Source organism: Aquarana catesbeiana, linkage group LG10 (genome assembly GCF_042186555.1).
Source record: "Aquarana catesbeiana isolate 2022-GZ linkage group LG10, ASM4218655v1, whole genome shotgun sequence".
Taxonomy (NCBI): domain Eukaryota; kingdom Metazoa; phylum Chordata; class Amphibia; order Anura; family Ranidae; genus Aquarana; species Aquarana catesbeiana.
The window spans coordinates 2,795,908-2,811,540 of record NC_133333.1 but is presented as its reverse complement, the minus strand read 5'-3'; the positions used below and the strand labels follow the sequence as shown (position 1 = coordinate 2,811,540).

The 15,633-nt window shown below is 52.2% G+C and overlaps 1 protein-coding gene across 4 annotated transcripts in view; it reads left to right on the top strand.

Moving 5' to 3' along the window:
• The window catches only part of RAP1GAP (RAP1 GTPase activating protein), a 165,427-nt gene that overhangs the window by 19,975 nt on the left and 129,819 nt on the right, over positions 1–15,633 (top strand). The window contains exon 1 of one of the 4 annotated variants that reach the window (XM_073601471.1): positions 11,465–11,553. The exons of the other annotated variants lie outside the window; for them this stretch is intronic. Coding sequence (XP_073457572.1) covers positions 11,510–11,553 — 44 coding nt within the window. The 5' untranslated portion in view covers positions 11,465–11,509. Of the gene's footprint in view, positions 1–11,464; positions 11,554–15,633 lie in introns of those variants that run through there. 4 annotated transcript variants of the gene reach the window in all.

Here is a 15,633-nt window from a genome sequence, read left to right as displayed (position 1 = left end):
GTGATACGATGTAGAGGGCGGTGATGCGATGTAGCGGGCGATGATACGATGTAGAGGGCGGTGATACGATGTAAAGGGCGGTGATACGATGTAAAGGGCGGTGATACGATGTAAAGGGCGGTGATACGATGTAGAGGGCGGTGGTACAATGTAGCGGGCGATGATGCGATGCGGTCATATGATGTAGAGGGCGGTGATACGATGTAGAGGGCGGTGATACGATGTAGAGGGGATACGATGTAGCGAGCAGTGCTACAATGTAGAGGATGGTGATATGATGTAAAGGGCGGTGATACGATGTAGAGGGCGGTGATACGATGTAGAGAGCGGTGATACGATGTAGCGGGCGGTGATACGATGTAGCGGGCGGTGATACGATGTAGCGGGCGGTGATACGATGTAGCGGGCGGTGATAGGATGTAGCGGGCGGTGATAGGATGTAAAGGGCGGTGATACGATGTAGCGGGCAGTGATACGATGCGGTGATACTATGTAGAGGGCGGTGATGCGATGTAGAGGGCGGTGATTCGATGCGGTGATGCGATGTAGAGGGCGGTGATGCGATGTAGAGGGCGGCGATGCGATGTAGAGGGCGGTGATACGATGTAGAGGACGGTGATATGATGCGGTGATACAATGTAGAGGGCAGTGATGCGATGTAGAGGGCGGTGATGCGATGTAGAGGGCGGTGATGCGATGTAGAGGGTGGTGATACGATGCGGTGATACGATGTAGAGGGCGGTGATACGATGTAGAGGGCGGCGATACGATGTAGAAGGAGGCGATGCGATGTAGAGGGCGGTGATGCGATGTAGAGGGCGGTGATGCGATGTAGAGGGCGGTGATGCGATGTAGAGGGCGGTGATGCGATGTAGAGGGCGGTGATGCGATGTAGAGGGCGGTGATGCGATGTAGAGGGCGGTGATGCGATGTAGAGGGCGGTGATACGATGTAGAGGGCGGTGATGCGATGTAGAGGGCGGTGATACGATGTAGAGGACGGTGATATGATGCGGTGATACAATGTAGAGGGCAGTGATGCGATGTAGAGGGTGGTGATGCGATGTAGAGGGCGGTGATACGATGTAGAAGGAGGTGATACGATGTAGAGGGCGGTGATACGATGTAGAGGGCGGTGATACAATGTAGAGGGCAGTGATATGATGTAGCGGCGGTGATACGATGTAGAGGGCGGTGATACGATGTAGAGGGCGGTGATACAATGTAGAGGGCAGTGATATGATGTAGCGGCGGTGATACGATGTAGAGGGTAGTGATACGATGTAGAGGGCGGTGATACGATGTAGCGGGCTTTGATACAATGTAGAGGGCAGTGATATGATGTAGCGGCGGTGATACGATGTAGAGGGCGGTGATACGACGTAGCGGGCGGTGATACGACGTAGCGGGCGGTGATACGACGTAGCGGGCGGTGGTACGATGTAGAGGGTGGTGATACGTTGTAGCGGGCAGTGGTATGATGTAGAGGGCGGTGATACGATATAGCGGGCAGTGGTACGATGTAGAGGGCAGTGATACGATGCTGTGATACGATGTAGAGGGCGGTGATACCATGTAGAGGGCGGTGATGCGATGTAGCGGGCTGTGATACGATGTAGCGGGCGGTGATACGATGTAGAGGGGATACGATGTAGCGAGCAGTGATACAATGTAGAGGATGGTGATATGATGTAGAGGGCGGTGATACGATGTAGAGGGCGGTGATACGATGTAGAGAGCGGTGATACGATGTAGCGGGCGGTGATACGATGTAGCGGGCGGTGATACGATGTAGAGGGCGGTGATACGATGTAGAGGGCGGTGATACGATGTAGAGGGCGGTGATGCGATGTAGAGGGCGGTGATACGATGCGGTGATACGATGTAGAGGGCGGTGATGCGATGTAGAGGGCGGTGATGCGATGTAGAGGGCGGTGATGCGATGTAGAGGGTGGTGATACGATGTAGAGGGCGGTGATACGATGTAGAGGGCGGTGATGCGGTGATACGATGTAGAGGGCGGTGATGCGATGTAAAGGGCGGTGATACGATGCGGTGATGCGATGTAGAGGGCGGTGATGCGATGTAGCGGGCGGTGATACGATGCGGTCATACGATGTAGAGGGCGGTGATACGATGCTGTGATACGATGTAGAGGGCGGTGATGCGATGTAGAGGGCGGTGATGCGATGTAGAGGGCGGTGATACGATGTAGAGGGCAGTGATGCAATGTAGAGGGCGGTGATGCGATGCGGTGATACGATGTAGAGGGCGGTGATACGATGTAGAGGGCGGTGATACGATGTAGAGGGCGGTGATGCGATGTAGAGGGCGGTGATGCGATGCGGTGATACGATGTAGAGGGTGGTGATGCGATGTAGAGGGTGGTGATGCGATGTAGAGGGTGGTGATGCGATGTAGAGGGTGGTGATGCGATGTAGAGGGTGGTGATGCGATGTAGAGGGTGGTGATGCGATGTAGAGGGTGGTGATGCGATGTAGAGGGCGGTGATATGATGTAGAGGGCGGTGATGCGATGTATAGGGTGGTGATGCGATGTAGAGGGTGGTGATGCGATGTATAGGGTGGTGATGCGATGTATAGGGTGGTGATGCGATGTAGAGGGTGGTGATGCGATGTAGAGGGCGGTGATATGATGTAGAGGGTGGTGATGCGATGTAGAGGGTGGTGATGCGATGTAGAGGGCGGTGATATGATGCGGTGATACGATGTAGAGGGTGGCGATATGATGTAGAGGGTGGTGATGCGATGTAGAGGGCGGTGATATGATGTAGAGGGCGGTGATGCGATGTAGAGGGTGGTGATACGATGTAGAGGGTGGTGATATGATGTAGAGGGTGGTGATGCGATGTAGAGGGCGGTGATATGATGTAGAGGGTGGTGATGCGATGTAGAGGGCGGTGATATGATGTAGAGGGCGGTGATGCGATGTATAGGGTGGTGATGCGATGTAGAGGGTGGTGATGCGATGTAGAGGGTGGTGATGCGATGTAGAGGGCGGTGATATGATGTAGAGGGTGGTGATACGATGTAGAGGGTGGTGATGCGATGTAGAGGGCGGTGATATGATGCGGTGATACGATGTAGAGGGTGGCGATATGATGTAGAGGGTGGTGATGCGATGTAGAGGGTGGTGATGCGATGTAGAGGGTGGTGATATGATGCGGCGATATGATGTAGAGGGTGGCGATATGATGTAGAGGGTGGTGATGCGATGTAGAGGGTGGTGATGCGATGTAGAGGGCGGTGATATGATGCGGTGATGCGATGTAGAGGGTGGTGATGCGATGTAGAGGGTGGTGATACGATGTAGAGGGTGGTGATGCGATGTAGAGGGTGGTGATACGATGTAGAGGGCGGTGATGCGATGTAGAGGGCGGTGATGCGATGCGGTGATACGATGTAGAGGGTGGCGATATGATGTAGAGGGTGGTGATGCGATGTAGAGGGTGGTGATGCGATGTAGAGGGTGGTGATGCGATGTAGAGGGCGGTGATATGATGTATAGGGTGGTGATGCGATGTATAGGGTGGTGATGCGATGTAGAGGGTGGTGATACGATGTAGAGGGCGGTGATGCGATGTAGAGGGCGGTGATGCGATGCGGTGATACGATGTAGAGGGTGGCGATATGATGTAGAGGGTGGTGATACGATGTAGAGGGTGGCGATATGATGTAGAGGGTGGTGATGCGATGTAGAGGGTGGTGATGCGATGTAGAGGGTGGTGATGCGATGTAGAGGGTGGTGATGCGATGTAGAGGGTGGTGATGCGATGTATAGGGTGGTGATGCGATGTAGAGGGTGGTGATGCGATGTAGAGGGTGGTGATGCGATGTAGAGGGTGGTGATGCGATGTAGAGGGCGGTGATATGATGTAGAGGGTGGTGATGCGATGTAGAGGGTGGTGATGCGATGTAGAGGGTGGTGATGCGATGTAGAGGGTGGTGATGCGATGTAGAGGGTGGTGATGCGATGTAGAGGGTGGTGATGCGATGTAGAGGGTGGTGATGCGATGTAGAGGGTGGTGATATGATGTAGAGGGCGGTGATATGATGTAGAAGGAGGCGATGCGATGTAGAGGGCGGTGATGCGATGTAGAGGGTGGTGATGCGATGTAGAGGGTGGTGATGCGATGTAGAGGGTGGTGATGCGATGTAGAGGGCGGTGATATGATGCGGTGATACGATGTAGAGGGCGGTGATATGATGTAGAGGGTGGTGATGCGATGTAGAGGGTGGTGATGCGATGTATAGGGTGGTGATACGATGTAGAGGGCGGCGATATGATGTAGAGAGTGGCGATATGATGTAGAGGGTGGTGATGCGATGTAGAGGGCGGTGATATGATGTAGAGGGTGGTGATATGATGTAGAGGGTGGTGATGCGATGTATAGGGTGGTGATGCGATGTAGAGGGTGGTGATGCGATGTAGAGGGTGGTGATGCGATGTAGAGGGCGGTGATATGATGTAGAGAGCGGTGATACGATGTAGCGGGCGGTGATACGATGTAGCGGGCGGTGATACGATGTAGAGGGCGGTGATACGATGTAGAGGGCGGTGATACGATGTAGAGGGCGGTGATACGATGTAGAGGGCATTGATACGATGTAGAGGGCATTGATACGATGTAGCGGGCGGTGGTACGATGTAGAGGGCGGTGATACGATGTAGAGGGCAGTGATGCAATGTAGAGGGCGGTGATGCGATGCGGTGATACGATGTAGAGGGTGGCGATATGATGTAGAGGGCGGTGATACGATGTAGAGGGTGGCGATATGATGTAGAGGGTGGTGATGCGATGTAGAGGGCGGTGATACGATGTAGAGGGCGGTGATGCGATGTAGCGGGCGATGATACGATGTAGAGGGCGGTGATACGATGTAAAGGGCGGTGATACGATGTAAAGGGCGGTGATACGATGTAGAGGGCGGTGGTACAATGTAGCGGGCGATGATGCGATGCGGTCATATGATGTAGAGGGCGGTGATACGATGTAGAGGGCGGTGATACGATGTAGAGGGGATACGATGTAGCGAGCAGTGCTACAATGTAGAGGATGGTGATATGATGTAAAGGGCGGTGATACGATGTAGAGGGCGGTGATACGATGTAGAGGGCGGTGATACGATGTAGAGAGCGGTGATACGATGTAGCGGGCGGTGATACGATGTAGCGGGCGGTGATACGATGTAGCGGGCGGTGATACGATGTAGCGGGCGGTGATAGGATGTAGCGGGCGGTGATAGGATGTAAAGGGCGGTGATACGATGTAGAGGGCGGTGATACATTGTAGCAGGCGGTGATATGATGTAGCGGGCAGTGGTATGATGTAGAGGGCGGTGATACGATGTAGAGGGCATTGATACGATGTAGCGGGCGGTGGTACGATGTAGAGGGCGGTGATAGGATGTAGCGGGCGGTGATAGGATGTAAAGGGCGGTGATACGATGTAGAGGGCGGTGATACATTGTAGCAGGCGGTGATATGATGTAGCGGGCAGTGGTATGATGTAGAGGGCGGTGATACGATGTAGAGGGCGGTGATACGATGTAGAGGGCGGTGATACGATGTAGCGGGCGGTGGTTCAATGTAGAGGGCGGTGATACGATATAGAGGGCGGTGATACGATGTAGCGGGTGGTGATACGATGTAGAGGGCGTTGATACGATGTAGCGGGCGGTGATGCGATGTAGAGGGTGGTGATACGATGTAGAGGGTGGTGATGCAATGTAGAGGGCGGTGATGCGATGCGGTGATACGATGTAGAGGGTGGCGATATGATGTAGAGGGCGGTGATACGATGTAGAGGGTGGTGATGCGATGTAGAGGGCGGTGATACGATGTAGAGGGCGGTGATGCGATGTAGCGGGCGATGATACGATGTAGAGGGCGGTGATACGATGTAAAGGGCGGTGATACGATGTAAAGGGCGGTGATACGATGTAGAGGGCGGTGGTACAATGTAGCGGGCGATGATGCGATGCGGTCATATGATGTAGAGGGCGGTGATACGATGTAGAGGGCGGTGATACGATGTAGAGGGGATACGATGTAGCGAGCAGTGCTACAATGTAGAGGATGGTGATATGATGTAAAGGGCGGTGATACGATGTAGAGGGCGGTGATACGATGTAGAGAGCGGTGATACGATGTAGCGGGCGGTGATACGATGTAGCGGGCGGTGATACGATGTAGCGGGCGGTGATACGATGTAGCGGGCGGTGATAGGATGTAGCGGGCGGTGATAGGATGTAAAGGGCGGTGATACGATGTAGCGGGCAGTGATACGATGCGGTGATACTATGTAGAGGGCGGTGATGCGATGTAGAGGGCGGTGATTCGATGCGGTGATGCGATGTAGAGGGCGGTGATGCGATGTAGAGGGCGGTGATACGATGTAGAGGACGGTGATATGATGCGGTGATACAATGTAGAGGGCAGTGATGCGATGTAGAGGGCGGTGATGCGATGTAGAGGGCGGTGATGCGATGTAGAGGGTGGTGATACGATGCGGTGATACGATGTAGAGGGCGGTGATACGATGTAGAGGGCGGCGATACGATGTAGAAGGAGGCGATGCGATGTAGAGGGCGGTGATGCGATGTAGAGGGCGGTGATGCGATGTAGAGGGCGGTGATGCGATGTAGAGGGCGGTGATGCGATGTAGAGGGCGGTGATGCGATGTAGAGGGCGGTGATGCGATTTAGAGGGCGGTGATGCGATGTAGAGGGCGGTGATGCGATGTAGAGGGCGGTGATGCGATGTAGAGGGCGGTGATACGATGTAGAGGGCGGTGATGCGATGTAGAGGGCGGTGATACGATGTAGAGGGCGGTGATGCGATGTAGAGGGCGGTGATGCGATGTAGAGGGCGGTGATGCGATGTAGAGGGCGGTGATACGATGTAGAGGACGGTGATATGATGCGGTGATACAATGTAGAGGGCAGTGATGCGATGTAGAGGGTGGTGATGCGATGTAGAGGGCGGTGATACGATGTAGAAGGAGGTGATACGATGTAGAGGGCGGTGATACGATGTAGAGGGCGGTGATACAATGTAGAGGGCAGTGATATGATGTAGCGGCGGTGATACGATGTAGAGGGCGGTGATACGATGTAGAGGGCGGTGATACAATGTAGAGGGCAGTGATATGATGTAGCGGCGGTGATACGATGTAGAGGGTAGTGATACGATGTAGAGGGCGGTGATACGATGTAGCGGGCTTTGATACAATGTAGAGGGCAGTGATATGATGTAGCGGCGGTGATACGATGTAGAGGGCGGTGATACGACGTAGCGGGCGGTGATACGACGTAGCGGGCGGTGATACGACGTAGCGGGCGGTGGTACGATGTAGAGGGTGGTGATACGTTGTAGCGGGCAGTGGTATGATGTAGAGGGCGGTGATACGATATAGCGGGCAGTGGTACGATGTAGAGGGCAGTGATACGATGCTGTGATACGATGTAGAGGGCGGTGATACCATGTAGAGGGCGGTGATGCGATGTAGCGGGCTGTGATACGATGTAGCGGGCGGTGATACGATGTAGAGGGGATACGATGTAGCGAGCAGTGATACAATGTAGAGGATGGTGATATGATGTAGAGGGCGGTGATACGATGTAGCGGGCGGTGATACGATGTAGCGGGCGGTGATACGATGTAGCAGGCGGTGATACGATGTAGAGGGCGGTGATACGATGCGGTGATACGATGTAGAGGGCGGTGATGCGATGTAGAGGGTGGTGATACGATGTAGAGGGCGGTGATACGATGTAGAGGGCGGTGATGCGGTGATACGATGTAGAGGGCGGTGATGCGATGTAAAGGGCGGTGATACGATGCGGTGATGCGATGTAGAGGGCGGTGATGCGATGTAGCGGGCGGTGATACGATGCGGTCATACGATGTAGAGGGCGGTGATACGATGCTGTGATACGATGTAGAGGGCGGTGATGCGATGCGGTGATACGATGTAGAGGGTGGCGATACGATGTAGAGGGTGGTGATGCGATGTAGAGGGCGGTGATACGATGTAGAGGGCGGTGATACGATGTAGAGGGCGGTGATGCGATGCGGTGATACGATGTAGAGGGTGGCGATATGATGTAGAGGGTGGTGATGCGATGTAGAGGGTGGTGATGCGATGTAGAGGGTGGTGATGCGATGTAGAGGGTGGTGATGCGATGTAGAGGGTGGTGATGCGATGTAGAGGGTGGTGATGCGATGTAGAGGGCGGTGATATGATGTAGAGGGTGGTGATGCGATGTATAGGGTGGTGATGCGATGTATAGGGTGGTGATGCGATGTAGAGGGTGGTGATGCGATGTATAGGGTGGTGATGCGATGTATAGGGTGGTGATGCGATGTAGAGGGTGGTGATGCGATGTAGAGGGCGGTGATATGATGTAGAGGGTGGTGATGCGATGTAGAGGGTGGTGATGCGATGTAGAGGGCGGTGATATGATGCGGTGATACGATGTAGAGGGTGGCGATATGATGTAGAGGGTGGTGATGCGATGTAGAGGGCGGTGATATGATGTAGAGGGTGGTGATGCGATGTAGAGGGTGGTGATACGATGTAGAGGGTGGTGATATGATGTAGAGGGTGGTGATGCGATGTAGAGGGCGGTGATATGATGTAGAGGGTGGTGATGCGATGTAGAGGGCGGTGATATGATGTAGAGGGCGGTGATGCGATGTATAGGGTGGTGATGCGATGTATAGGGTGGTGATGCGATGTAGAGGGTGGTGATGCGATGTAGAGGGTGGTGATGCGATGTAGAGGGCGGTGATATGATGTAGAGGGTGGTGATACGATGTAGAGGGTGGTGATGCGATGTAGAGGGCGGTGATATGATGCGGTGATACGATGTAGAGGGTGGCGATATGATGTAGAGGGTGGTGATGCGATGTAGAGGGTGGTGATGCGATGTAGAGGGTGGTGATATGATGCGGCGATATGATGTAGAGGGTGGCGATATGATGTAGAGGGTGGTGATGCGATGTAGAGGGTGGTGATGCGATGTAGAGGGCGGTGATATGATGCGGTGATGCGATGTAGAGGGTGGTGATGCGATGTAGAGGGTGGTGATACGATGTAGAGGGTGGTGATGCGATGTAGAGGGTGGTGATACGATGTAGAGGGCGGTGATGCGATGTAGAGGGCGGTGATGCGATGCGGTGATACGATGTAGAGGGTGGCGATATGATGTAGAGGGTGGTGATGCGATGTAGAGGGTGGTGATGCGATGTAGAGGGTGGTGATGCGATGTAGAGGGCGGTGATATGATGTAGAGGGTGGTGATGCGATGTATAGGGTGGTGATGCGATGTAGAGGGTGGTGATGCGATGTAGAGGGTGGTGATGCGATGTAGAGGGTGGTGATGCGATGTAGAGGGTGGTGATGCGATGTAGAGGGTGGTGATGCGATGTAGAGGGTGGTGATATGATGTAGAAGGAGGCGATGCGATGTAGAGGGCGGTGATGCGATGTAGAGGGTGGTGATGCGATGTAGAGGGTGGTGATGCGATGTAGAGGGTGGTGATGCGATGTAGAGGGTGGTGATATGATGTAGAAGGAGGCGATGCGATGTAGAGGGCGGTGATGCGATGTAGAGGGTGGTGATGCGATGTAGAGGGTGGTGATACGATGTAGAGGGCGGTGATGCGATGTAGAGGGCGGTGATGCGATGCGGTGATACGATGTAGAGGGTGGCGAAATGATGTAGAGGGTGGTGATGCGATGTAGAGGGTGGTGATGCGATGTAGAGGGTGGTGATGCGATGTAGAGGGCGGTGATATGATGTAGAGGGTGGTGATGCGATGTATAGGGTGGTGATGCGATGTAGAGGGTGGTGATGCGATGTAGAGGGTGGTGATGCGATGTAGAGGGTGGTGATGCGATGTAGAGGGTGGTGATGCGATGTAGAGGGTGGTGATGCGATGTAGAGGGTGGTGATATGATGTAGAAGGAGGCGATGCGATGTAGAGGGCGGTGATGCGATGTAGAGGGTGGTGATGCGATGTAGAGGGTGGTGATGCGATGTAGAGGGTGGTGATGCGATGTAGAGGGCGGTGATATGATGCGGTGATACGATGTAGAGGGCGGTGATATGATGTAGAGGGTGGTGATGCGATGTAGAGGGTGGTGATGCGATGTATAGGGTGGTGATACGATGTAGAGGGCGGCGATATGATGTAGAGGGTGGCGATATGATGTAGAGGGTGGTGATGCGATGTAGAGGGCGGTGATATGATGTAGAGGGTGGTGATATGATGTAGAGGGTGGTGATGCGATGTAGAGGGTGGTGATGCGATGTAGAGGGTGGTGATGCGATGTAGAGGGTGGTGATATGATGCGGCGATATGATGTAGAGGGTGGCGATATGATGTAGAGGGTGGTGATGCGATGTAGAGGGCGGTGATATGATGTGGTGATACGATGTAGAGGGTGGTGATGCGATGTAGAGGGCGGTGATATGATGCGGTGATACGATGTAGAGGGTGGCGATATGATGTAGAGGGTGGTGATGCGATGTAGAGGGTGGTGATGCGATGTAGAGGGTGGTGATATGATGCGGCGATATGATGTAGAGGGTGGTGATGCGATGTAGAGGGTGGTGATGCGATGTAGAGGGCGGTGATATGATGCGGTGATACGATGTAGAGGGTGGTGATGCGATGTAGAGGGCGGTGATATGATGTAGAGGGTGGTGATGCGATGTAGAGGGCGGTGATACGATGTAGAGGGTGGTGATGCGATGTAGAGGGTGGTGATGCGATGTAGAGGGCGGTGATATGATGCGGTGATACGATGTAGAGGGTGGCGATACTGTATGTATGGGGTGTTTGTATGGACGGGGTGTATGTATGGGGTGTACGGACGGGATGTATGTATGGGGTGTTTGTATGGGGTGTATGGACAGGGTGTACGGACGGGATGTATGTATGGGGTGTATGTATGGGGTGTTTGTATGGGGTGTATGGACAGGGTGTACGGACGGGGTGTATGGACGGGGTGTATGTATGGGGTGTACGGACGGGATGTATGTATGGGGTGTATGTATGGGGTGTATGTATGGGGTGTATGTATGGGGTGTTTGTATGGGGTGTATGTATGGGGTGTATGTATGGGGTGTTTGTATGGGGTGTATGGACAGGGTGTACGGACGGGGTGTATGTATGGGGTGTATGTATGGGGTGTTTGTATGGGGTGTATGGACAGGGTGTACGGACGGGGTGTATGGACGGGGTGTATGTATGGGGTGTTTGTATGGGGTGTATGGACAGGGTGTTTGTATGGACAGGGTGTACGGACGGGGTGTATGGGGCGTACGGGGTGACAAGGACTCTTTATACTCTCATGTACTTAGTGAAGCAAACAGAGTGTTAGTGAGGAGGAAGAGGAACGGAGAGGAGGGGGGGGGGGGGAGGGGGAGGGATGGATCTGCCCGGCTGTCACCCTCCAGACTGGCACAGAGTCTCACCATGAACCACAGGAAGAGGAGTTTCACATTTGGGGCTTATGGAGGGTATGTAGACTGCGGACACCTGCTCTGAGCTCATCAGTGCAGGGTGGGCAACCAGGGACAGGTGGGGGGGGGGGTTGGGTCAGCGGAGCCCCAGATTATCCCTCAGTGACGGATTATCAGACTCGTCCCCCTGCAGATCCCCCAACCAACCCACATTTACTGACACCAAAGTATACCCCCCCACCCCCCACCCGGTGCAGAGGGAGGACACTGACAGTACAACTTCTCTATGCAATCACCTCTGCAGAGTCCACCAATCAGAGACTTTCATTTGGCTGATAGACTGCTAATTGATTTATCAATAATCTGCAGAACATCGCTCCCTCCCCTCCCCCTCCTGACAGATCCATATTGATATATTCTGCAGAACATCGCTCCCTCCCCTCCCCCTCCTGACAGATCCATATTGATATATTCTGCAGAACATCGCTCCCTCCCCTCCCCCTCCTGACAGATCCATATTGATATATTCTGCAGATTATCTCATCACTGACCTCTCTACAGATCTGCAGAACATCGCTCCCTCCCCTCCCCCTCCTGACAGATCCATATTGATATATTCTGCAGAACATCGCTCCCTCCCCTCCCCCTCCTGACAGATCCATATTGATATATTCTGCAGATTATCTCATCACTGACCTCTCTACAGATCTGCAGAAGATCGCTCCGCTATGTACATATCCTGATCGATCCATGTATTAATAGATTAGATTGTGGCTTGGCGGAGGGGGGGAGGGGGGGGTGAGTTCCGGGGGGAGTGGGGGTCAGTCCCGGGGTATCATGTATGGTGTAATCAGCTCTCCAATTTCTGGGAAATCGGGTTTTCTAGGAACAGGTGACAGCGAACGTTTCTCTCACTGAGGAACATGAAAGAAGAACTGTCTGAGTATCCGGAGATTGCGGCACTCAGAGACTTGTGAAAGCTTCCTGAGTGCGACATCCTGCTCCTAAATCATGACATCGCGCCCATCGCCCGGGCCGAGCGCCGCGTCTTCATGGAGCGCCACGATTGTATCTGAGGTCTACGAAATGCTCCTCTATCTTCATCATTCACACACCCAGTCCTGGTTTTGGGGGAAATTGGATTTTTTTTTTTTTAAAGTTTATGTTTGTTTTACTGTATAAATAATCAGCAGAAGCTGCTTTCCTTCAGCCCCTCTGTCTCCGGCCTCATACAGGGCTATTCTAACCGGGAGGGGGCGGAGTCACCGTGTTACCTCTTTCAGTAAGGGCAGCTTGAGCCATTGAACTCTGTAAGCAAGTTTTTTTTTTTTTAAGTAAACATGGGAAACGGAGGTGAGCGCTCTCACTACTGGCCGCATGTGGAAATACAAATTATATTTATTTAATACATATATATATATATATATATATACACACACACATACAAGAGACCGCCATACATTACTTTTACAGACCGCTCGCTATTCTATACTGCCATGTAACGTCACCTCACAGGGCCTTTTCCTACTTATCCGCAGATCAGTCATACAATTGAAAACATTTGGGATAGTGGGGGTGATGGAGGAGCTGAAATGCTTATCTTTGCTGGAGAAAGTGCTGCCCCAGTCAGTACCGGGACAAGGTCATTCGGTGCCCACGGCAAATATGCCAAATAGCGCCCCCCTTTATTATGTGCAGGCTTATGTGGAGGAGGGAGAGAGAGAGCACAGCCTGCACCTCCTCCCAGCTCTCTCCTCGCTGCTTCCAGCACTGGGCTGACAGAAGTGATGATGCCGCTGTCACTACTCCTGTCAGCCTTGTAGTAGAAGGAACTTATGGCGCCCCCCCCCCCATCCCTACAATACAAGCTGCGCCCGGGGTAGTCGTCCCTTCTGCCCACCCCTTGTCCCAGGCCCTGGTCCCCGCAGTGCTGCACACATAACCAGAAGCCTCGGTACTCCTGTGGTCACCGCTGAAGGGGGGATTAGAGTTCACACCGGCCGATGTTGTCCTTCAGTGGAGATCATGTGACCCCCCCCCCCCATTCCCGCGGCCTTTATTGAAGGATCTCCAGGGGAGGAAGTTATTTCAGCCCTTCAGTTAAAGTAACTAAAAGCAAAACTTTTTTTTTTTTTTCAGCGTTGGATGGAGTGGAGAGGGATTAGCGCCCCTGTCAGGTTTTATTGCTGTCTTAGGGAGATTCTCTATTTTTACTGTTATCACCGAAAGTGACAGAAAATCCCCAAATTTTGGGTTGTCTGCAGAAAAGTAATAGAGAGGAAATCCTCCAATGGGGGGACACTGCTGACCGGAGGGGTTTCCCTTCATTTTCAGGGATTTCCTGTTTTGGTCGCAGAGACAGGAAGTAATAATAAATCTCCCCCAATTACAAAATCTAGCCGGGGTTCTAACCTTCCCCTACTCCAAAATAGAAAAAAAAAAGGTTTTGCCTTTAGTTCTACTTCAATCTTTATTCAGTTCTCTTTGTTGTTGGGCGAAGGCGTTTCCTCATTTTCTTCTGCCCAATGCAGTGGTTTCCTATGATCGTCGGCTCCACCAAGTGGCCATAATGAGGTTTTTCTTCTGATTGAGGCACTTCAGAAATAATACTGCATTGTGATAAAAGAATATACTAATGTGGGAACCAATACCTAATGAATAGTGAGTGGCTGCCAACAAGAAATATGTTCCCACACAGTGATAAATAAAGTTATATTCATTTTTTTTTAATACTGCATTGTGGCCACTAGATGGAGCTGCCGATCATAGGAAACCACTGTAATAAACTAAATACTGTCACATCTGGGGGAATGCTTCTCACATTTGTCTAACACCCCCTATGTGTCTAATGTGTCCATCCCAGCCAGACTATGAACATAAAATGACTCCAAGTTCAAGTATATCTGAGACCAAAGGTGGGGGAGGGGGGGGGGGTTAATATTCCTATCATCCCTATTTATGCTGAGGATATAACCCCTCACTTCTCCATCTATAGGGATATAACCCCTCCATCTATAGGGATATAACCCCTCCATCTATAGGGGTATAACCCCTCACTGCTCCATCTATAGGGATATAACCCCTCCATCTATAGGGATATAACCCCTCCATCTATAGGGGTATGACCCATCCATCTATAGGGATATAACCCCTCCATCTATAGGGATATAACCCCTCCATCTATAGGGGTATGACCCCTCCATCTATAGGGGTATAACCCCTCCATCTATAGGGGTATAACCCCTCCATCTATAGGGATATAACCCCTCCATCTATAGGGATATAACCTCTCCATCTATAGGGATATAACCCCTCACTGCTCCATCTATAGGGATATAACCCCTCCATCTATAGGGATATAACCCCTCACTGCTCCATCTAGAGGGATATAACCCCTCCATCTAGAGGGATATAACCCCTCCATCTATAGGGATATAACCCCTCCATCTATAGGGGTATAACCCCTCACTGCTCCATCTATAGGGATATAACCCCTCCATCTATAGGGGTATAACCTCTCCATCTATAGGGATATAACCCCTCCATCTATAGGGGTATAACCCCTCACTGCTCCATCTATAGGGATATAACTCCTCCATCTAGAGGGATATAACCCCTCCATCTATAGGGATATAACCCCTCCATCTATAGGGGTATAACCCCTCCATCTATAGGGATATAACCCCTCACTGCTCCATCTATAGGGATATAACCCCTCCATCTATAGGGATATAACCCCTCCATCTATAGGGATATAACCCCTCACTGCTCCATCTATAGGGATATAACCCCTCCATCTATAGGGATATAACCCCTCACTGCTCCATCTATAGGGATATAACCCCTCCATCTATAGGGATATAACCCCTCCATCTATAGGGGTATAACCCCTCCATCTATAGGGATATAACCCCTCACTGCTCCATCTATAGGGATATAACCCCTCCATCTATAGGGGTATAACCCCTCCATCTATAGGGGTATAACCCCTCCATCTATAGGGGTATAACCCCTCACTGCTCCATCTATAGGGATATAACCCCTCCATCTATAGGGGTATAACCTCTCCATCTATAGGGGTATAACCCCTCCATCTATAGGGATATAACCCCTCACTGCTCCATCTATAGGGATATA